Consider the following 24,169-nt stretch of genomic DNA (forward strand, 5'->3'; position numbering starts at 1 on the left):
CACACTTACCTTTTGTCCATAACTTGGTCAAATGGTTTTCAAAGTAGTCGAATTTATATATTTTATGTAAAACGCCAATTTAGTGCTTTTCAAAGTTTGAAGCTAAATTGAATATTGCTTATTTTTCGGCCAAGAGGCAAATTTAAAGCAGACATATTTTGTATCAATCATTCTCAATATATATGTAAGTAGCTAATAATAAAATATTAGACGAGAGTTACCCAAATCAAATATTCTAGTGCAACGTTCTCACCAAATGCTTTATTGTCTTTAGTGGCTTACTTAATCTTGCAAGTGCAGTTTTAGTTTTTGACAAAGCTGCAAAACTTCTTAATACACACTTACTTACGCGTGTTCATAGCCCAAACTTCGACAAGCAGCTAACTTTTGCCATGGCTTCTAATTTCACTTAACGCTTTAATAAGAAATTTTCAACAAAACTCTGCGCTTGAGCTCAGTTTATAGATATCAATTGTGGCAGCCAAAGCTAGCAATTAACATGCTTGGATTTCTGTCTGGGTGCTGCCCTTCTTTTTAGTTGGGAAAAAGCAACCGCTAGGCCAGGCATGCACTTCATTTGCCTGCGGTTCAATAAATGCGAGCAGCAAGCGTATACAAATCCATTCGGGCTCTCGGCAATTTATCAAGGCGTCAGCTTTCAATGAGTTTCATTCCCCCCAGTTCTCGCATGTGGTTTGCTGAGGAAAACAAAAGTAATTAGAGCCGCAAGCGCAGCAGAGGGGCAAAAGCATACTGGGCAAAAGAATGCTAGATAAAAAAAAATTAAGGGGTTAGTTAAGCTTTGTGGTTAGCTCTATATATGTATTGCATGTGTAACGTACAAATCTTTAGCTACAGGTTATATTTAAAAAAAAGTGTAATTTAAATTCTGGCTATAGGTTGTAGTTTATTATACATGCATGCGATCGATTTTCTACAAGTTCTGGTATATAATATTGTTTGTTTGATTTTGTGTGTCTATATAGATTCCAAAACGTTTTCTAAGCCGTTCTATACTGCAGACATATTAGTCTCTGTCTATGTTCTTAAGCATAATTTTATGCAGCTTTGAGTTCAGCCAACCCTCAGTTACTAATCGCGCCATTAGTTCAGTTCCACTAAAGTTTAAAAAGCACTCAATATGTTTGTCTTTGCATGAGTAAAGTGTATGCATGTATTTGTGTGTGCTTCTGCCTTTATATTAAACGGGGTCGTCAGCATAACGCCCGCAGTCCCCAAGTCGTGCTCTCTCTCTCTCTCTCGTTCTATTTCTGTCACTCTCTTGCAGGCAGTGTAACTGACTGTTGCTTATCAAGAGCCCATTCATTGTCAATGTTTTGCGCAAAACTTTTCTCATTAGACAGTGCAAACAAAATGGCTGCGTCTGCGGTTATTGTTGCTTGCTGATGCGGTCGGATTTGTCGCATGCTTCAAGCCGAGCCAACGGCATACATATGGCATACATATCTATCCGTATGTATTAAGAACACAGCAGGCAGCAAGCTGGGAATGCATTAATTAAATGTTGACGTGCAAACCGCGTTAAATTAATCGTTTCGCTTGTGATTTGACACCTGCAACATATACATACATATGTATGTGCATATGTATGCGTGTGTTTGCTATATTAATTCATGCATTAATTAGCAATTATCATAATTACCTTTTGTCATTAATTTGTCGGCCAGTCCACGGCTCATTGATTGACCATTGAAGTGAAACAATTTGACTTTTAGTTGTTTTCCAGTAAAGTTGAGTTTAATGTTTGTAATAGACATAGACAATGCTCTATTGTTAGTACATTTAGCACACAGTAGTGTAGTAATCTACATGCTAAAAGCCCAAAACAAGTTTGTTTGCCAAGAACTTAGCTACTTTGACTAACCCTTTTGTTTTTGCTTTTTGTTTTTGTTGCTTAACATTGTTCTACAATTTTTGTTTTATATTTATATTTAGTATGTGTGTGCGGTTTGTGTGGGTTCTTAGGTTAGAGATTAAACAAGTTCACATATGACATGCATAGAAATATCTGTAGAAATGTTATTTGTTCTCTTTATTTTGGTTTTGCTTGTTGGTTTTTTGTTCTAGGCAAGAACTTCTGATTGTCAGACAGTTATTGAAGTATTCTAAGGTGCGTGCTGAACTTAAGAGCTGTGCGTTTAGAACAGAGCTTAATCAACAATAATAGTTACAATATATATATATTAGCGCTGGATATGTTGCCAAAATCAGAGTACAGTTAATATATACAAATTAAATTTGTGTGCCTCGAATGTTTTATGTTTGTTGTTGTAATTCGTATTTCAGCATTTACTTTTACGCTATTACAGCATATGTATATTAATTTTTTATTTATGTTTGTTAAGCATAGTAACGCTTTTAACCCCTTTAGAGTTTGTGCATTTGCATTTCATCTTTGCTCTAGATATTAGCAACATTTTCTATATGTTTTCGGTATAAGTATACATTTAAATCTACTACTAACAACAAGTACAATAAAACAGCTCTACAACATTAAAATCTCAAAATGATTCGCCTGCTTCGCTTTACCCTCTTAACTAACGCTAGGTTCTATAAAGTCTGAGACGGTGGTTTTTGCTTTTAGAGACTACTGACTACAATTTTGTTTGTTTGCTTTGAGGATAGATTAACACTAGGTACTAAGATAAACAAAAGGTTGAGTTTAACTCGAGTATGTGCCATGTGCCAGAAGCATTCCAACAATCCTAAGCTCGTTTGCTTGCTGTGCCAAAAGTTAACTAAACATCATAATAGATTAACAGACATAGCAAAGTTTAGATTCACATAGCCAGCAAGAGAAATGAAAAGGAAATGGAACACATGTGTGCCCACAAAAGTATGCTACAATTATTGCAAGAGACAGATCACTGAGTAGAGTGGAAATTGAAGCGTGACTAATTGCCATTTACTCGCTTATTGCTTATCATTTAAAACATTGACTTATTTATAAGTTGTGATTAACCGTATGCGCCAGAGTTAGAGTTAGAGCCCGCAATCAATTGCCTTACAGATTATCCCTTGTGGTATCCTCCTCCTGTAGCGAAGTGATCTGTGCAGCATGAAAAAAATTATGTTTATTATTAAAAAAGTATTTAATTGCTATGCCAAAAGCATGCTTAGAGCATATCTTCTGCCCATTGATATTATATTAGCCAGCTAATATAAATATGTTTAATTGCAGGTGATTTTTTTTTGTTGTGTAGGTTACACTTTAGCAAATTATATACCAAAAGCTCGTTTGTATTGTAACTAAGCTAAGCATCACTCTATACTCTATTATATTCTATTATGTTATGCATAAATTATTTACTTTTAGTGGTACTTACTCTGAGCTGCTGTTCTCTACGCTCTCTCGAGGCGGGTGGGCCAACAACTAAGTACAATCTAACATATTTACGCTTGCAGATACTTAGTTTGTGTATTTAATATATGTTGTTATTAATTGATTATAATTGTATTTCAAAAATTGTTTGCTTGTATGCTGAGCATTGAAACGAACCTAAAAGAACTCGTCGAAATCGTCTAGAAAGTATAAAGTTTGCAATTAAGTTTTGTGCTCGACTGGGGCTCAATAAATTTGTTTGCGCTTTTTAGCGGAAATTGGTTTGGTGGTGTAATTAATGTTCATGCCAATTGAAAACAATTATTTCGCTAAAGGAAATGCAAAACTTTTCTTAGTAATTCTTGTTTAGCCAAGTGCTAAATAATGGCTCGTTACATTTATAATTCGATTATTTGTCATTGCTGACATTGTTATGGTTATTGTTATTGTTATATTGTATTTTACTGTTGCTGTGGGGTTTGTTGCAGTGAGCTGCGTGAACTGGTTTTTAAACTGTGCGCTGTGGTGGGTTGGTGGTCAGGTAGTTGGTGGTTGGCGTTGGTTGATTGTTTCATATTGATTGTGATCCCAGCAAATGTATGCGAAACGAAAAAATCAAATTTCATTTCATTTTCTGGCACACACACACAAAGAAATTTCAAGCGATTGCTTTCGAGCAAATATTTAAATTTATATACACATCGAGAGTAACTAGACAAACATACATATATAGTATATGCAAAGAGCAAGAGCATAAGACAAAGTGTGAAGGTGAAAAAGATTGTAAAACTTTTGGTTTCGGCTTAATTACGCTTGAAAGTCGCATTAAGCACAAAATATAATCAAAGCAAAGTCAAATTTACATATGATACAAATGTTTTGAATTTTGGTTTATTATTTTTGCTTATCGCAATGCCGATTGGAGTTTTGAGTTGCTTTTATCTTGTGGGCATACGTAACGAACATGGTAAATAAGTTCCAACACATGCCTAATATTCAAATGGGAGAAAGCAAAAATTACACTCGTCGCTTACCTCAATTAAGTGCTGCAAGCATTTATGCGAAAATCAGATTTCAATCGACACACACACACATACATACATAGTGGATGTGTGTGTAATTGTAACTGTAGCAAAATATATTGATTGCCTTTAATTGGTTGTTGATGCAATTAAATTGATTAAAAGCGTACATGGCGAATGTGGCATTGCTTTATTCGTTTTATGACACAATTTTTGAGTTAATCGCGCTGAAATTCTGCTGATAGCAATTTCCATTGCTTCCAAATGAATTAATACGCAACGAGCACATATGCGTTAGCGAAAATAAACCAAAGCAAATACTTTCCAGCGCGTCTTGTGCAGTTGGTGGAAAAAACACTGCAGCGCGCTTTTGTGCGCGCGAGTTTTATTTAAACGCTGGTAGCTAAAAGTATGCAGCACTTTTTAATTGCTGCTTGTATTTGGTTTAAAAATTACTTACCTGCTGTACTTGAATTTGAACTGCAAACTTTTATAAAACGCACACAACTACATACTATATAAAAAATAATAAACAAACTACGATACACAACAAAATTGGCAAACGTTTTTATTTAAATAAATATACAAAACTACGCATGGCAAATTTAAATAATTGATAAAAAATTGTTGACATAAATTAAAGTGCTAGAGAGAAATGGTAAACTAAAGTACTGTAGTGTAGTGTAGAAATTGCCAAAGTGTAGCAGTTGTTGTTGGGGGTTGTGGGTGGGTCATTGGGTGACACAGTCATTGCAGCCGGCTGAGGCGTTTTCGGCCTTTGAAGCGGATTGACCGCGAAACATTTTGAAGAAACCGCAAGAGCTACTTGGCTCATCACGTTTCTTATCGCTGACTGTGGCAGTTGGCGTCTCGCCTGCTGGCGCCAGCTGCTCCACAGACGACTGCGAACTAACCACAATGAGTGGTGTGATCCGCTCACATTGCTCTGGCGCATTAATGCGAAAATGCGCTTGCAAAGATTGGCAGTTGCGCTGCCTGCGGTTGCGCCACAGATGGGATCTGATGCTGGACCACTGCAGCAGCTGGCGCAAGGAGACTGGACGCCGTTCCGCCTGCAGCAGATCACGCACTAAATCAGGCGCCACTTGCGTTGAGCCTACAGCTGGACTCAGCTGCGAACTGGAGCTGCGTATGCTTTGTTTGTCGTTAAGGTCAATGTGGTTTGGATTCGAGTTGTTGTTGTTTGGGTGGTGGTGGTGGTGGTTACTGTTGTGGTTGGTGGGTGGCGTGCTGACATAGAACTTGGTACGGGTGCGCCTGCGGCTGACGCGCAAGCTACTCGTCTTCCATGCATCGTGCAGTGTACGGATACCGGGGAAGCGTGCGAGCAGATGGATGTGGTCGTAGGAGGCGGACAACATACCTGCGCGCTCGTCCTGATACTCGTCATCGTCCGAGGACTCTAAGCGATCCTCCACCAGCGAGGTCTGACGAGACAAACCCTGTTGCAGTTGCAGTTGCAGTTGCAATTACAGTTGTGTAAGCGTACAAAAGACAAAGCCATAAAAACATAAAATAAATAAATTAAATCATAATCAACTGATAATGAGAGCGGCGCTACAAAAAGCACACTGGACGCAGTGCCTCCAGCACTAGACGTACACAAGACTCTAACACAAGCGGCAACAAATGTGAGGTGCAAGTTGCATGTAGCATGTGGCAATTGCCAGACTTACCGCATTGTGGCGACGTCGTGGCGGCGAACGCTTGTTCCACAACGCCTCCAGTTGATCAAAGTGCTGCGACTGCGCCAAGGCCGCCTGCTCCGGCCCAAGATTTGCCTGCGAGGCGCCTGTCTTGGTCTCGGCTATCTTCGAGATCTCCTCCATGCTGGCCGAGACGCTAAAGCGGCGCTTAAGCCGCTCATCCACCTGCGCCATCATAACAGATGAGGTCAGATGTCCATATTTCTTCTGCCAGGTGTACGTGTCCAACGAGACTTCCTTCTTCAGCAGTCGCTTCATTTGCCGCTTCGGTCCCTGCGGACGCAGATCTGTGGCCAAACGCAGATTAGTGGCTGGCAATGCAAAATGTTGAGCGGCACTTACCCTCCACATCCTTGCTGGGTCCCGAGTAGGTGGGCAGCTTAACATACTGCGCCGGCGTATTGTGCAAACAGATCACCGGCAGATTATAGCTGTCCACCAGCTGCACCATAACGCGCGAGACTTCCAGGCTTATGTCGAAGTGGGTGAAGGGCACATGCATTTGCAGTGAGGTCAAGGCCAAGCCGCGCTTGGTTTCCCACACAATAAGCGTCTTGTCATCGCTGCCGGACACAGCAGTGGAGCCTAAAAGTGCGCGCAATGATTATAAAGCTGGCCAAGATGCAAGATAATCATACGCACCATCAGCGGATACCTTTACGCCAATAACTGCGCCCAGATGTCCCGCCAGCGTATGCAAATCCTCGCCAGTAAGCAGATCCCAAATGATGAGATTCATGTCCTTGGAGCCGGAGATCACCTGCGTCTTGTTGGTCACCGAAACAGCCACACAGGTGACAGCATCGCTGTGGCCCACGAGCACTTGGCTTAGCTTGCCGCCAATGGATTGCCAGACCTTCAAGGACATGTCGCGCGAGCCCGTTATGACATGCATGCTGTCCGCGCTAATCTCAAAGCAGGTGATCTCATCGGAGTGCGAGACCAGGAACTTCTCGTCTTCCTGCGTCAGCGACCAGATCTTGAGCGTATTGTCGCCATTGGTGGAGATAGCAAAGCGCATGTTGTTGGTCACTGCCAAGCTCTTGTAGGGTCCTTGTATGGTCTGCAGTAGATTGCCGGAGTCGGCCATCCACACAAGCAGCATGGAGTCGCGATCGCTGGAGAGCACACGCAGCGAGTCCATGAGCACCACCAGCTGCACCACTGGCGCTGCATGCGCCTTGAACGTATGATTGATCTCGCCCAGCGCCAATGTCCAGATCTGCACCAAACGATCCTCGCCGCCTGTGGCCAGAAACTCGCCATTGGGCGCAAACTTCAAGCAGTTGACCACACAGCTGTGCCCGTCCAGCGTGCACTGATACTCCGGCGTATTGATGCGCATCAGATGCACGCTGCGGCCCGAGGCAATGGCCAGCTGCTGCGAGTCGCGCGACAGATCAAAGCACGTGATGGGCGGTAAGGTGGTGGAGGGGGAGCGCTGGGCGAGCGTGTGCCGCTTGAGGCTGCGCTTGCGGCGCTGATGGCGCGAGTAGGGATTGATGTAGAGCTCCTCGTTGCGGAAGGAGTAGAAGGTGATCTTGTTGCCGCCCACGGTGATCAGAAAGTCATCATTGTCCATGGCATAGACGGCCGTAACGGGACCCGGATTGGGTGGCATCGATCGCACCAGCTTGCCGGCATGCATGTCATAGATGAGAGCGCGTGTGTCCTCACAGCCCACCACACAACGTTGGCTGTCCTTGCCTATGGAAATGGTGCGTATCTGTGGCGGCGAATGGCATGAGTATTAAACGGACCACATGCTCCACTTGTGCTACTCACCCGCGACTTGTGCCCCTTGAGCGTGTGCAGCTCCTTGCCCGTGGCCAAGGTGCGCACATAGAGCGCATTGTCCTCGCAGAGCGCCAGCAGAAACACCTGCAATGCACATTAAGCGTCATTAATTGACATTTTCAACGGCCATTTTTAATGCATTCCCAGCAATTTCACAGCCACAAAAGGTGAGACCAACTGAAGCATTCAATGCCAATCCGCAGCGCCAATCCAATCGCAGCCCAGCGAACCCAATCAAATATTAATAAATTGCATTCCATGCTGCTACAGTTGACCCTTTGTACTGCCAAAGTACACTGCGCAAAAATTGGCAGCTAAATAAATTTAATTTGTTTAAGTAAACTGAAATTAAGATTTTTAATTGCAGAAGACAAAGTTGTTTGAAATAAACAAGAGACAGTTAACTGGAATTCTTTATATTGTTACTACAAAAGTTGATTTTTTACTCAGCGTCGCTTAAATGTTAGAGAGACATGTCTGAGAATATTCGAGAGAGATCATATTGGAGTGAGAATCAGTGCGTGAAATTTAAGAGTAAAAGAGATAAATTCAACTGCGTAACTTATCCTTCATTTTTGTTTTAAGTTAACTGCTCACTAACGGAAACTTCCACGGTTATACGGAAAATGCATGTAAATTAATTGAAACAAGATTCTGCGGATGATATGTGACAGTCGCTGGGTGTATGAGAGGAGCTCGGAAGCAGCAGATTGGTTCGTAATTTACTTAACAGGAAGCCAATCAACAGGTTGAGAAGGCTGCATATGCTCCGTATGTAATTAAATCTAAACTTAAAGCTTTATACTATATTATGATAATTAATTTGCTAGAATTGCCGCACATATAAAGATTATAAAATAATCTATATGTAATATATTATTTAAAAGCTCTGTTAAAACAATAAAAGTTGCTTTTAACATGTTACGCTTTGTTATTTTAATAAACTCAAGTTTTAATTTGCAGTGCAGACCAAAGGCTGAGTGCAGTTTTTTTAGCCCAGTCTTTTATAAAAAATTGAAAAATGCCAGCCAGCAACAACTAGAGGATGCGCAACAATGTTGCCCGTTTGGGGCAAGGACGTTTGGCCCACGTTGTTGCCATTTGGCGCATTGCAACATTTCAATTTAAAGAGGGAAATGTCTGGAATACGACAGCTAAGAATGTGGCCAGCAACGAGTGGGGAGCGTCAGTGAGCGGGGCGGTGCGGAGGGGGTGCGCATCTAACATTTAGCGTGCTAGCGAGCCATCCGGATGTGGGTTAAAGTGTAAGAAAGTTGATATCCGTTTGCCATTTGCCACACGACTGTTCTAGGAGCCAAACGGCGTGTAGCAACAATGCTGCCAAAAAGCGTTTGCCTTGCCTCAAGGACAAAAGTATGCATGTGTGTGTTTGTGTGTGTGTGGTGCAAAAATTACATTTCAATTTTGTCAAAGTAGCGTCGAAATTTAACGCTTTAAGTGTGTAACTGAAGGCGCTTACAGGCTTGTTATCGCCAGCAAGCAATTTGCCCACATATAGGCAATTTTGTTGAATTTACGCCAAAAATGATGTTCTAATGCGATTTGGCGTTAAGTGAATTTTGAGGTAGCTGCGATAACAACATGACCATGAGCCTTGGGTAAGCAAATGAAGCTACTGAAAGCTGAAAGCAGCTGCAGCTCTTGGGCTGCGCATCAATTGTCACGCAGCTGTTTTTGTTATGCCTATCCCCAGCGCATTGTTTACCCAACTTGATATTGTTTTTGCGTGCCAAATTGCCGCTAAGTATGCTATACTTTCTGATAGACACATAGGTATACATACATATATATAGATATATGTATATGTATACATAAGCACAGCAGGCAGACACTGCTGGCTGGTACTTTTTGTCAAGCTGATTGACAACAAAGGATTTGGCTCGTAATGCCTTCACCCATGCCCAAAACGAAGCCAAGCACACTTATTAGTTGGCAAAACCCAACAGCTCCACAGCGCCCGAGCAGGCAAAAGCTTGAAGCGCTTGTCAGCCTTATCTGCCTCAGCATATTCGGCATCTTTAAGCATACGGATATATATACAGACATTTATTGTTGCTATCACAGCGCTTGCTGCTGCATAAAATACTGTAAAACTTTGCTCCAAATTCCAACCATTGGCATTTTGTATACGAATATACATTTTGTTATTGTTTCACTCTCGAGTCTCAAACGAATTTGCAACACTTGAAGCGCTTTAAGACTTAAAGTGTTGGCCACAGCATACAGAGAACGAAATTTAGAGTTAGACTTGAACATTTAAGCGTAATGAAACTTATCAACATATGTAGTTTTTTTTATAGCTTATTTATTCAAATAAGCAGCAGCAACACAAGCAAAATTTTATTATATAAACAACTTTGTATTAACAACAGCAACACCAATTATTTTTCATTTAATTTCATTGAAAAAACAAAAAATTAAAGACTGAAGTAAATTAGCTCCAATTAAATTAATAAAATTGGTTACTTGTGTTTAGAGCAAAGTATTTATTAATGCAAAATGTAGTCTCTGGCTTTCTCTATATGTAACTTTTTTGCAAAGTTATGTTTACTCTAATCGATTTTCCAATTGGATTTGCACAAATATTGAATTCCATTTTCGTAAATGTAATTCAAACGAAAACTAATTCAAGCTCGTTCAAGCGAACCCTATAAAAAGACATTCATAGAATTTTATATTTTACGCTTAGGGCTATTAAATTATCACGAAATTATTACCTGATTCAATTCAATTCTATTTCAACTGCTCTTGTGCGTTAGCATGAATAATTTATACTGGTTTTGTTGCAGTGCTAAGTAGACAGCATTGAAATTTCCAAAGAATTTGTGAATTTGCCATTTGAATTACAATTAGAGCATGAAGTTTTGTAAGCGGATTGACTTGAAAATGGCAGCTGAGTAGTTATGAAAGCAAAATACTTTAGCACTCACCGAATTCCAGGAGATGTCAATTTTGAGCACTGGACTTGTCATCTGCATGGTGTTCAGCAGCGCATAGTTCTCCAGATCCCACACACAGATGCTCTTGTCGTGACTGGCCGAGATGAGAACGTCACAGGCGCCGGCAACCAAAATGCCGGTGACTGGTCCACGATGATAGCTTATGCGATGTTGCTAATGGATTATACAAGCAAACAAATACAGATATATATATATATATATATATTGATGGCCGTTCAATAAGGATCTGCTTATATAACTTAATGGGCGCAAGTGGGGCACATAAGCTGTAAGATTTAAGCGGTGGGTGGCTGGGTGGTTGGGTGGTTGGTTGCGTGACACATCTGACGTGTTTCGCATTGTTTCAGTGTATTGTGTGTGTTGGTGTTTGTCGCATTTTGTATGCATTAAGTTAATTACCACGTGGCATGCGATGTTGTCAATGCGCCTGGCATTCTCTCTTTATATGTATGTGGGCGGTATTGTTCATTTTTTGTGGGCGTGCCAGACGCCGAAAGTCATACAAGAGTTTGATAAATTACCCCAACTTTGAAATGCCAAAGCACAGCACGTCGCACATGAAAGCAAAGCCAGCATGACGATGACACGGCGTATACGTAATATTGTAATTAATTTAATAAGCGCGTGTAATTTCATGCGAATGCCTGTGCATGTGTTTGCCGCTGCCAGCCAGCCAAGTCATCATGTGCCACAAAGTGTTGCGCACAAAAAAAAAAAAGCACCAACCGAAAAAGTAATAAAAACCAACTGCACTTAAAGCCAACTTTTATGTTCAGCCAATTTGATGCAGTTGGGGAGCTTAAAATTAGCTCTTAGCTGCAGCGAGAGCGGGCAGCAGCGGCATGGGGCATGCCCCACAGCCAAGTGGCAATAAATCTAATTTATATGTATGCCTCCCATGTCAACAGGCGTCGCTGACACTCCACAGAACATGGGCCGAGACCCGGACAGCCACCAAGCACCAAGGGCATTTTCCTCAGCGCACTTTATATGCAAACATTGCATTGTAGTTAATCACAGTTTAATATGCGTGTGCCTCACTCTCTGTGTATCTGTGTGTGTGTGTGTGTGTGTGCGGCGGCGAAATTTCAACTTAATATGATTTATGACTAACATGAACATGAACGGCTAACAACGCTTGGGCCTCATTTGCCAGCGAGGCGAGGCCACAAGCCGAAATTCGTGTTTGGCGTTGCTTAAATTTTGCGAAATGAGTGTTGATAGAATAGCAGTTATGCTTTAGCTGTTACTAAAACTTATTTGAGTGAGTTTCATAAATGATGTTCATTGATTTAAATTCCACTAAATTCAAAGCAGTTTGGATGTGTGTATGGTATACTCTGGCAACAGCTCGTATACTTAATGAATCAAATTCGCAGATATAAAGTAAATTGCATATAAACAAAATTATGAATATATTACGGGATAAGAAAGACACATTTTATGAAACTATTTTATAAAGCAGCAATCCTCTATAAATTTTAATAAAATTAATAGCAGATAATCCTGATTGAATTGAATACAAATGGGAACTTAGCTTTAAATGCATTAAATATTTACAAAACCAAAATTAGAGTGATATGATATTTTCTAAATTGGACTATGACTTTAAAATAAAATACAATACAATAGAAAGTATTTAAAATCATAATGTAAAGACTCCAAAAGCATAAAGAGTACTTTGTAAGTTAAAAATAAATATAGCCATTAGTCTGCATGTTAACAGGATATTAACAAGGCAGAAACCTGTAGCCAAATTATGACCTGTTCCACATTTTGGCAGCGACCAGCAAACTCAACAACAACAAGAAGAACAGCAAAAGCAACAAGCAGCAAACGTTTTTGACTTTGAGAATTTTGCAAATGTATGTGGTTTGTTTAATGTGGTTCGTTTGTGGTTTGGTTTTGCAATTAGGCAACAGTGAAATGCAGTTTTCACTTTGCCGCTGGCAATGCAAGCGGCTGGGAGTGGAGCAGATTGTTAACAGGGGCAGACTATGAGCTCACCAGTTTGCCGCTGGCCAGGTCTGTGATGGCGATGGTTGCATCCTCGCTGCTGCTAATGATCAGCGTGTTATTCACACCAGCGGCCACGGCCGTAATGGGTGCGGTGTGTGCGCTGCAGGTGAAAAGCGAGACGGAGAAGAAGAAGAAAACAAGAAACAGACGAAGCATTAATATGGATGGCTGTGATTTTTATGCGCGTAACTTACTTGATGTGCGCTCGTTTCTCGCGCAAGGACACGTGCCAGACCAGCACATGGGCATCCTCGGAGCCAGTTAGCAGCAGTTGTGACTGCTGTGGCGCCACCAGCAGGCACGTGACGGCTGCAGTGTGGCCTGGAAAAGTCACAGACACAGTCGCTTGATTAGCAGCCGAGCTAAAGAGCCACGCCCGCCTCGTCCAAACTTACCCTTGTACGTATGCTCCAGCGAATTGCTCATGATGTGCCACTGTTGCACATCGCCCGAATTGGTGGCGAGTATCAGATGCTGCTTTGATGGGGCAACACAAACGGCGCGTATGACGCCAGTGCCCGTTACGGTCATCGTGCGTATCTGCGATGGCAACGGCGCGGGCAGCCAGCCCGTCAATGGGACTAGCAGCGGCACCGCATAGCCATCGCACCAGGCTGTGGCCGAGCGCACCGTCAGGCTCAAGAGCGAGTTGTCATCGTCGTCGTGCTCGCTTATGGGGCGCAGCCACGAGATGAGCTGCGAGCCCAGCTGCATGGGATCACGCGTAAGCACATCGCTCGACTTGCGTATGGTGTAGTAGATAAGCTCGATGTCCCGGTCGAGTATATAGCAGCGTACGTGCTCAATCAGGCAGCGCAGGTAGCTAATGGAGACCGTTTGCACCTGCAAGGAATGAAATGTGAAATAGGAATTTAAAAAGGTTAAAGGTTAGAGCTGCAATTTATTGTACAATAAAAATATTGTAATTTTACATTGTGGGTAAATCACGTATACGTCGCGTTGCCTCGCAGCATTACAAAATTTATCGATTGTGTGCAGCTGCTGCTGCTGCTGTTGCTGCTGGCATTGTTTAAGGCAAACATGTCAATTGGCAAATATTACGCATACGTCACGTATATTTGCTTTGCTTAATGTAACATTGCGGGCAGAGGCAGAGTTTATATAATAAATTGCGCATACGCCGCATTAGGCCTTACAATGTGTTAACTCAACTGCAAATGCAAATGCAAATAGCAACCGAAATATCTTGAGCATTTGGAACATCCAGCTTTCAATTAAGCTTTGCTCAAGTGCCGTTTATTTATTTTATTTTAGCAATGCATGAGCAAAAATTCCATACACACGAGCACAGCTGACAAGCTGAGACTCTGTAAGCCATCTAAGTCTATGCAGCAGCCATGATTATTAGACATTTGTAACTTTAGCTACGTAGTCTGAAACGAAATGTCATGCTAAAAGCTTTGCTATCCACAATTTTCTTTATATTTGTCTTCTTCTTTTTTCTCTGCAACAAATTGCAGCAAGTGTGTGTGTTGACCTTCAGTTGTAGCTGCCTCACAAAATGTTAATTAAATCAAACTTGTGCTTTGCTCTGTTGTGTTTCTCTCTCTCTATCTCGCTTAGCACTTGTCGCTTGCACTTTTATGCATTCGTCTAATTGAAAAAAAACAGGTCAGTCATTATATATAGCCATGCTACATTTTATGTGGCACGTATATGCAGAGTTTATCTGTTGCAGTTGCAAATGCTTTTTTATAATAAACATAATTTTATCATTTTATTTGAAACACGCTCAATTGCATGACTAAATTTATTTGCACGCAGCCAAGCGCTGACAAATTTTTAAACTGTCGCTTGCAATTTCAATTTAAGTTTTGTGTCAACGCCAAAGCTGCTTAAATAATCATTTCATTTTAGCCATTCGCACATTTTTTCGTTGCACTTTTGGACAGCTGCGGAATTTTCGTGCCCAGCACAAGTTTCATAATGAATGAAGACATTTTTTGCTCAGCAATTAAGCAGCTAATGAGACAAGACGGACTAACAAACAATTGTTTTGCAAAACTTGAGCTACAAATTATATAGCAGTGAGTGTTTAAGTTGGAAGCATTCTAAATGAGAGCTGGCATTGTTAATTCTATTTGCCACGGAATAATTTTCTTGGAAATAAAATAGAAAATTAAATGAATGTTAAGCATTAAAGCGAATAATTGCAAATGCAGCAATTGCAACTCGATAAATATAAAAATTTATTCATTTATTAATCTTTAGTGTGGCAACCTTTTATTTAAACGCAAGTGAACAATTTCTTTCCAAGCAATCAATAAATACCAACAGAGCAGCAAATGCAGACAAGCATAAAAAGCAAAGTCGAGCTCAAATTTCCGTTCAATTTCAGTCACAAAATTTTATTGTGCGCGCAAGTAAAACAAAATATTTGTCCAAAGTTTTGCTTTAAATACGAAAGTTGTGAGCTCAGATTTAGTCAAGCGGAAACGTCTCCTAAGTAAATCTCTCTCTTGCATTTTACGAGTCTCTTGACTAGAGTTTGGGACTCGTTGTGCAACGAAACAATTTATTTGTGCAACTTGTTTGTTGTTGCCACACACACACACACACACACACACACACACAAACACACACAATAAAGCTAATCGAGTTGATTTTAGAGCCAAGCAGACGTAAAACTAATTTCCACAGCTTGCACTAATTGCGAATGCTCGTTAAAATGACTGCTGGCTGCTTGGGTAAAGCTTAGGTAAAGGCAAGGGCAGGGGAAACGGCAAGAGGGATTTGTTAGCTTACCGCCGCAAGCAGGAAATCAAAATTGCACACTGCGATTTGCTTGAACCGCATCGTGTCATCGGAGCGCATCAGATGATGCCAGCTCTCCTCGACGTGGCGCATGCTGTAGGAAACATCGGCCGCAATGGGGTTATAGAAGGTGGAAGTATCGTCGTTGTGGTGTGTGGACGATGACTTGCGGCCCGCGGATACTGTGTCCTTTTCGCGCTCCTTGTCCTTGTGCGCCTCTGCGCCGCGCTCCTTGCAGCTAATAACTGATTTGGTTTCGCTCTTGGTTGATTCATTCTCCAGCGTGCTGTCGTCCTCGTCCTGCGGAAAGAACAAATTGGCCAGCTCCATGTGCAGATTGCGAGTGCGCTCCACATCCATATAGCGACGCTTGGCCACCAGCCCGCAGTAATTGTGGCGCCACTGTATCAGCACCTTGCCCGACATGATCTTGTCGTGCAGCAGCATATGCTTGTCTAAAAATATAAACAATAAAATAAGAGGGAAGTAAGCTAACAAGTGAACCCAACTTACCCATTTGTCTGTGTATTTTCTTGAAGCTAGCGAAGCTAAAGTGTCCGTTGTGCGTATCGATGAGCGACTCGGGATCGTCGATGGGCATTAGCAGCTCAAGCAACTCCGTCTCTGTGAGGCCATACTCAGAGCAGCTAATGTAAGCAGCCAGACTGGCCACCGAATGTCGTCCGTAATGCTCTTCGAGCTCATCAAACTGCTGCTCCACATAGCTAACAAAGTCCACATCCTTGTTGCAGTGCTTGGGTAGCTGCAGCTGCGTAACATTCTGCTCCTGACTCAGATGAAACTGATACTCAGCCGACTTGAATCTATCGCGTTGCATGGGCGTAAACTTAAGTTGCTCGAGTGGCGTTGTGGAGCTGCAAATGATTTGTACGTTCCAGGGCAGCGAGGTGGGCAGCCAGGAGAGTGCAGCAACAATGTCGCAGTCCAGCGGATTCAGCAGATGCAGATCGTCAATGAACAGAAAGAGCACATCATTGTTCATGTCCTCGATGCGGCGCAGCAGATTCTGAAACCAATTGCTGATGTACAGCGGATCGAAAGACGCATCCTTGGGCAAATAGCCCTCGGGTATGTTGAATATAATCGATATCTGTTGACAGATGACGCGCAGCAGCTCCAAATTATAGGCCGAACGAGGCGAGGCCTTGGCAAAGCGAATGACGCGATGCACACGCGTCGAACCAAACCAGCTGCCCACCTGGTCATAAAGATGGCTAATCAGAGCGCTTTTACCGCTGCCATAGGCGCCACATATGAAATACGGTGAATGGCGGCTGCCGTTGCGAAAATTGGCCATTAAATTGAGTCGCAGCTGCTGTGGCACTCGCGACTCCAACAGCACGCCCCTGTGCTCGCCCAGCAACCGCAGATGTGTGGCATGCTCATGAAAGATTTCCTGCAAATGTGTATCAAATGGCATATTACTAATGCGATTCAAATAGACAGCTACTTTCCTCCAATTCCCAGAACTACCCCTGTCCACTACTGGACCTAACCGTCTCCCTGACTGTCTGTCCGTCTGTCCGTCTGTCTGTTTGTATGAATGTTTGCCTGTCATTGGCACTTGTTACACATACGCATAAAAAAGAGGGCCCAGGCTCGTTTCCTGACCGGGGCATATATTATGCCAAAGTGTCATCCGCTGCTGTCTGCCTAACCTACTCGCCCTCTCACGCCACACAGTCGACCTCAAACTGTTGAAGCGCTCGTCTGTGACTGAGTTTCCGTGTGTTTTCACGTAACTTTGTTTACCTGCCACTGACAGCGCCACCTGCTGTGTGCCAAGTCCTATGTCGTGAGCTCTGCAGCTCTCGGAGTTGGTGTCGCTGTCACTGATGTCGTTTGTTGTCGTTGACTGGCAGTGGCATATTTGCCACTAACAAGTAGTCAGCAGCCTCCCTACGCAAACACACGCACACATACATGCAAACACATTCGAGTGCTCTCCATCTTCAACTTTTAGTTATTCTTTTACACTGCTCAAGTAAATATGCAATGTTTTGATTTTTCATAGCTTGCTGATCGAGCGTCCGCCACAATAACATAATTAGCCGGCCGCCACATTTTGCGATCGTAGCACTAAGAATTTGAATATGGTTCAACTTATGCTAAAATTCGCACAGTGCACTTATATAGCCAATAGAGTACGCATAGTTATGCTTGTGTGCTATATGTCATCTTAAAGTGTTTTTGTTCTTATAAACAGCTTTTGCTTTTGCTCATCAGTTTGAACAGATGCTCACTGCCAACACCAACAAATATCTAAAACTGACTGCATCTTGTTCTGTTTCTGATGAACGTGTGGTGGGTTGGTCAACAGCAAGTGGTATGAATGGCACTTCTGGAGATGGTTTAATTAGCTTGACAAGCAGCTCGCTTTCGATTGCGTTCGAGAAAAGTTGCGCATACGCCACGTTGTCGCCGCAGAAGTATGCGCCGCTTGAGTGGTTGCTGAAGATGCTTCGTGTGCGTTTTACATACACATTTCTTGGTTGCGACTTCAAATGCCACAACATTTTGTCAAAGTGCTGCACTACCTTGAGGGATGCGCAGTACTTGAAGCATGCTTAGCAGGGCTGCAGACCACTTCAAACACACACTTGACAGGGAGCATAATTCAAGTCTTGAGCACCTGCGGCATAGACACATGTGTTGGAGCACTTTGTTAAATCCAATTAGGTTGAGGTTGTTTTTTTTTAATGGCTGGTTTGCAGCCCTGGTGCTTAGATTTTAAATTATGAACGCAGCGAGGGCTTTCATCTTAACAGAGCACATGCCTGAATGCAGTTTATAGTTCTTGTTGTTGCTGGCGTCGTTAAGTGCAAAACAAGCGCAGCTTTCGCATGGTCGTCTGTGTGTAAGTGTGTGTGTGTGTAAGTGTGTTAATATGTCAGCTAAAATGTTAAAGGCTCTGGCAGCCCAGAGAGAGAAACTGCCAGCCCTCGCTAATGGTGCAGCGTCCTTCGGTTTTGCCCAAGTTAAAATGTTAAATGCTTTTAACAAAAGCTAAAACGCCAGCGCATTTGAAAGCCACCGACCGTGGCCAGAACAGTGGCAAGTCCGGAAATATAGCGCCAGCCTGCCCTGCCGCACTCCCCTATGCTGCTGTGCTCGCCTCGGCTTGGCAATTTAGCCAACAGCTTACAGTTTTTGGCATTGAAAGCCAAACCAAAGTATGCCAAGCAGCTAAGAGATGGCTTGTTATTGGTTTTTGGGTTTTGTTTTTATTTTCCTTTTTCTTTTCTTTTCTTTTGTTGGCTTGTTTATTTTCCTATTTGCCAGTTGGCAATTCAATTTCGCAGGTGTGCAGATTGAATACACACGCTGCTGCAAATGATAACAGCACACAACTGGAAAGCCGCACTAATATAATACAGTCTCGGTGCTAGAGCCGCTCCCCCCCCCAAGAAAACTAATTTGAAATAAATTGTCTGTCTGCTGCTGTGCAGCCATAAAATATAGCTTGCCTAATACTTACAGATTACAAGTTTATATGCTCTCGGACACTCGCCCATAAATCAACGCTGTCCGAAATATGAGAATTAAGGCTACAAACATATAAATGGCAGCGCTTTCTGTGGCTTCAATGAGTATGCAAATCCCAAAGTAAATGTAAGCTGGCCAAGTATTAGTGCGCATTTGGTCTAAAGCTGACTCCGAGTCTGGTTGTGAGTGCTACTTGAAGAGTGAAAATTATGCATTGCTCACAATTGCATTTCCATAAATGATTCGCATAACTTGGGCGAGAACGGATAGCGGATATTGTGAAAATGCGCTGCGCAAATGAGATTTTCAATTTAATGTTTAGCAAGACTTTTATTTGCATTTTTATGCAGCAGAAATGGCTTTAGCAAAAAGCTAAAGCTAAGTATTTTGACCATTAGAGCTTGTTTACTATAAATCTTAACAAAGCTATATCTTTAGTTCCAAGAGAATTGTTTACAACCAAACTTGGAGCATAATTTACAAAACTTTTGGCACACATTTAATTAACATGCTTGCAGCAATTTGGGGCACATAAATGCGAGCATAAACAATAAACGCACAAGCAGTTGGTGACTCCCACTCAAAACCAAATGCAAAGCTAAAAACAACAAGAACAGCAAGCAGATGAAATGAAATAAAAATTCAAGTCGAGAATGTAAATGCCACAGTTTGAGTTGCCGCTGGCTGCTACTCTCTTGTAATTCCCGGAATTAATTTATGACTGAAAACGCTTTGCTTTAAGCTAAGAACACATCCGAGCAGGTGCGTTGTCTTCCCAGGCTAAAGCTCAGGAAGGTAAAATTTCGACAGACAGGCTTTAAAAGTTAAATTAAATTTAATGCTTAGCAGCACTTTGTGCTAATTGTGATAGGGGATGCGCTTTGGGTTAGGCTACAATTACATTTGACTCACCTGCACAGTCTTTTTCCTCCCCTTGATTACATCGGGATCATTTGTAATGTGCGCCTCGATTAACAGACGCAGCTTGTCGGTGACTTTGTTCTTGAACTTGCTCAAGTACGCCTCATGGTCCTCATTATCCGGATCTATGGCGTCGCTGCTCGCGTTGCCAGGCACACTGTAGGCCGCCAACAACAACATCAACAAAAGCAATCGAAACAAACAGCAATGATAATAACAATTAACTTAATGGGCTTCCCTCTTGCAACTTACACCAGCGTTGTGTGATTATCCGTCGACAGGTTCATGGTCAACTCATCTTTGATTTTGCGCAGCCGTTCGCTGGCCTCCACATCCCGCTTGCTGCACTGTGCGGCGCGTTCCCGGAAAACTGCCAGTATCTTTTCACTGGAATGAGCTGTTTATGGATTGACATATGCCGCTTGTTATACGCTCGAGAAACGACCTGATGCCAACTTACCCATAGCTCGCAGCACTTCCTGCTCGATTTGCGTGCGTCGCAGTTGCTGCACACGCTGCTGCAGCTCCGCATTGGCGCTGCTATTGGCCCAAAGACGTTGCAGGCTTTGCTCAAACAACTGATGCAATCGACGTGATTCTGTCAGCCAAGTCTCCGTAGGCAACGAGCTGCAAGCATAAACGGATTTAGAATTGCGCTCTCAGCTCGTAAATTTTTAAGCAACATTGCTTATACACTTGTTTTATTGCTTATTTTACTTATGCAAGTGCTGCAGGCTCTTATCTCTCGTCTTTTTTGGTCGCAAAGCCTTAAAGTATTATTTGCATTCACTTTACTTTTTGTTTAGTTCATCTATCTTCTTTAGCTAATCGCATTATTTTATTAAATCGATTTTTGATGCCTATTAAAATTTCGTGCGCAACATACATTGATTGATGTTATCAAATAAGCGTTTTATTAAATGCCTTTTAGATATTTCATACTTTGAATGTCCTTGTTTATTTTATTTAGTGTACATATTTTATTTTCGTTTGCGTCTAGTGCAAATAGTTCACTAAATCATGCTATTAAACTAAATGTCATTTGCTATTTATTTTGTCATAACTTTCTGTTCGTTTTTTCTCTCCAGACTGTCATTTAGCACTAAACGAAATTGGCAGCTGCCGAGTGCTGGGTTTGAGGCGCCGTCCTCTAAGCTAAAATCCTCTATGCCAACAGCTGCCATTGTTGCCTTATAAGTTGCACAAATATTTGCGCTTTGCAGCTGCAATTGAGTTTGCAAACAAAACAAAACGGCGCGAATTCGCTGCAAGGATAATTTCGCGCTAACCCAACTCAACTCACCGATAGTCCTGTTTGAGTATGCGCTGGCACACGGCCTCTGACTGCAATTGTGTGTCCTTGGCATACCAGTGGGCCAACAGTGCCTCATCATTGTCCGTTGTCAGTTGCAGCAACGCGGAAAATATGTCCTCATCTATGTGTGTGGGCAAGGGGGCAAGCCCAATGCCATCGCCAATTAGTGCCATAAAGAAGACACTCTTTGAGTGGGCATGGCAAGTGTCGATCTCGTGCAGAAAGTCCTGCATCAAGTAGGGATCACGCTCCAATATGCTGACTTCCAAGGCACCAGTGCCAAAGTGCATGTCCACAATTTCAAGCTAACAAATTAGAGTTGAGACTAGCATTTAATAAATATAATGGGAAACTCACTTCAATCTGCCGATCATCGTAGAGCGACTGCAGCTCGGGGCCAACCAGCTCCAGCAACATGCGTCGCTCCTGATTGAATTCCTGCTTCAAGCTGGCTACATATATTTTAATCAGCAGCGGCTTGGGCAGACGCGTATGGGCGCTGGTTACGCCCCGCAGAGCGTTTAACACGCTCTCGTCAATGGGCGCCGCCATTGCGTGGAACAAGTCCAAATATCGGTTGGTTTAAACGGATGCGACTGTTGTTGACAAACTGTGCCTGTGCTTTATTGATTGTTTATGCTGCTGGCTTTTGTAAATGTTTGTGTGTTGCGTTGTTTACTTAACTTGGCCAAAGTCAAACGGCATCTTCGCACTTGTGGCAGCTTCCAGCAGCTGAAATCTTTGGCACATGTTCAATATCAAAGCATCCGCTTGAGTATCCTATCACTGCACATTTGTAACTCTGCAGCTGGGAGTGTGTTTCAATCTTCACTGTATTTTCACTTTAGTGTGTGTGTGTTTGTATGCGTGTTAGCCTCAATCCATTTGCAACTGGCACGCGTAACAGGGACAAAGCTACGCTTGCCTCCACCTCAAAACCGTTGCCAGTTGCCAGTTGTGCATCTCGATGCTCCGCCGCTTTGTTGCAAAAGTTTACCCTTCTTGTGGCTTTCTCGTTTGGGTTTGGATTTTATTTATTTATTTTTGCCGCTGCCACTGCCGCTGTCGGTTGCTGCAGATACAAAATACAAATTGAAAAGCACAAAATGTATTTATGGTATGTCTAAAACGGCAAGCAAAATTTATGTAAAAAACTTTTTTGGCTACACACGGACATACGCACACAAACACACACACAGTCGAATGCAGAGGCATGATAAACAAGATGGAAAAAGTTTTTGGTGGGAATTGCTGTTTTATGATCATCGCTGTCAATGGCACAGAGAGAAATGTGAACAGTTGACTGCACTTGGCGATTGAGAGAGTCTTGTAGCCAGCAAAAAAATAATATGAAATCGAATAAAAAGTGAGATAAAGTTGACACAAAGCATTTGAAAGTTTCAATGACAAGAACAAATCATTTCAGCAGATTATCTATGAACATAACTTCTATTGAAATAGGTCAAAATGTAAAAGAAAACGTTTCATTACTTTTAAGTTAAAAGGCTTGACAAGTTTGTTATCGATAAACAAAGTTATAAATTCAAACTTAAGCTTTCACTGATACTATGTTAAGATTATGTTAATATTAAATGCTGAAAACAGTCGCTCTAAATTATCCTTTTAATGAATTATTAATTATAATAATTATTTCTATCTGGCTTTATTTCACAAGAATTTGAATCTCACAAATTAGAATCGCCGCTGGACACTATCACTGCTAATTTGACAAATGAAATTTAATTTATATGCCTCAATGTTTTACGATTTATTGACATAGCACAATTTATTTATTAATTGCAACCGTTGCATTGGCAGCTGCCAATGTGGCAGCCATAAATTAATAATTACCAAAAAGCAAATAATTTGCGTAATTATATGCCCTATTTGTGTTTACTGTTCGGTATGCTTAAATGCCAAACAGTTACAAATATTGCAATTTATTATTTTTGTTGTATGTTGACTGCGCAGCTTTAATAAAAAAAAGGCGACAGCAGCTCACACATACGCATACAGCGAAACAAGAAAAATGAAGACTCCTAGTGTTGTCTGTTGTGCGCCTAACAAAATCGATTGCAATTAATTCCGCTTCACTGAGTTGGCTAAATTGCTCGATTGAGTATTGGACAAGGACCGGCAGCAGGAGCTGCTGGCTGGCGGGCTGGCTGGCGTGCTCGCTTCCTTCAGCCTTGCCTTTGCTATATGTGTTTATCTCAATCAAAAGGTGCGAGCCAAATGCGTGTGTTGCCTTTAGTCCGGCGGCTGCAATTACTAAAAGCGACCCTGCAATAGCCTTACGCTCCAATAGTTTTGAGCTCCTGTGCACCGCCCCTCAAGCCCATTTTCGATCCAAGCTATAACCTACATATATCGACGTTAAGCCAATAAATATTTAATGGTGAAAACGAAATTGCTTCTAATGAGAATGGGGCTGTGAATCAAAGCACTTGCAATGATGTGAAAATTATATACGCGCATTTAGCGTCCATTAGAGTAACTTACAGTCAATGCTAAAAGTAAACACACACACACACATACACACGGACACGTTGTATGCAGTCTTTAATAATAGATATTTGCCAGCTGGCTGATCGTTATGACGATTAACTCCATTATTAGTCAATTTCCGGCACAGCACCGAATTTGGTCAATACAATAGCCTTGGCAAAAAGTAGGCCAAGACTAGCACTGAGGTCCTGCAAATTAATAGCCAAACACACAGACTAATGCACATGTATGTGTGTAGGTAATACACATTGTTG

General features: G+C 42.0%; 1 protein-coding gene across 4 annotated transcripts; it reads right to left on the minus strand.

Annotated features, from left to right (window-relative positions):
• Positions 1 to 1,744: 1,744 nt before the first annotated feature.
• Positions 1,745 to 22,411, minus strand: LOC108596805 (NACHT domain- and WD repeat-containing protein 1). Of its 4 annotated transcripts, XR_001915063.1 has the most exons (18): positions 21,765 to 21,959; positions 21,396 to 21,712; positions 20,553 to 20,719; positions 20,345 to 20,489; positions 20,084 to 20,249; positions 16,178 to 17,081; positions 15,656 to 16,119; positions 13,285 to 13,732; positions 13,084 to 13,210; positions 12,878 to 12,989; positions 10,841 to 11,023; positions 7,878 to 7,973; positions 6,735 to 7,818; positions 6,435 to 6,677; positions 6,063 to 6,379; positions 5,750 to 5,828; positions 3,348 to 3,543; positions 1,745 to 3,070 (listed from the first exon to the last, which is right to left on the minus strand). XR_001915063.1 is itself a non-coding variant. In XM_017982914.1 (17 exons), the coding sequence occupies exons 1-17, from the start codon at positions 21,957 to 21,959 to the stop codon at positions 3,033 to 3,035; spliced, it is 5,085 nt and encodes a 1,694-aa protein (XP_017838403.1). In that variant the 3' UTR covers positions 1,745 to 3,032. The 4 variants fall into 4 exon arrangements, 3 of the variants coding, with proteins under 3 accessions (XP_017838403.1, XP_017838402.1, XP_017838401.1); XM_017982914.1 differs by lacking the exon at positions 3,348 to 3,543; XM_017982913.1 differs by lacking the exons at positions 1,745 to 3,070; positions 3,348 to 3,543 and adding an exon at positions 3,565 to 3,863.
• Positions 22,412 to 24,169: the final 1,758 nt, after the last annotated feature.

Source organism: Drosophila busckii, chromosome 2R (assembly GCF_011750605.1).
Source record: "Drosophila busckii strain San Diego stock center, stock number 13000-0081.31 chromosome 2R, ASM1175060v1, whole genome shotgun sequence".
Classification (NCBI taxonomy): Eukaryota; Metazoa; Arthropoda; class Insecta; order Diptera; family Drosophilidae; genus Drosophila; species Drosophila busckii.

Bases quoted from the DNA above. Each gene is read 5' to 3' on its own strand.
- LOC108596805 (XM_017982912.1), bottom strand. From the start codon at position 21,959: ATGGCGGCGCCCATTGACGAGAGCGTGTTAAACGCTCTGCGGGGCGTA. The intron at 16,120-16,177 runs GTAAGTTGGGTT...TTATATTTTTAG, and splicing joins GAAAATACACAGACAAATGG to ACAAGCATATGCTGCTGCAC. The intron at 6,380-6,434 runs GTAAGTGCCGCT...GTTTGGCCACAG, and splicing joins ACCCAGCAAGGATGTGGAGG to ATCTGCGTCCGCAGGGACCG.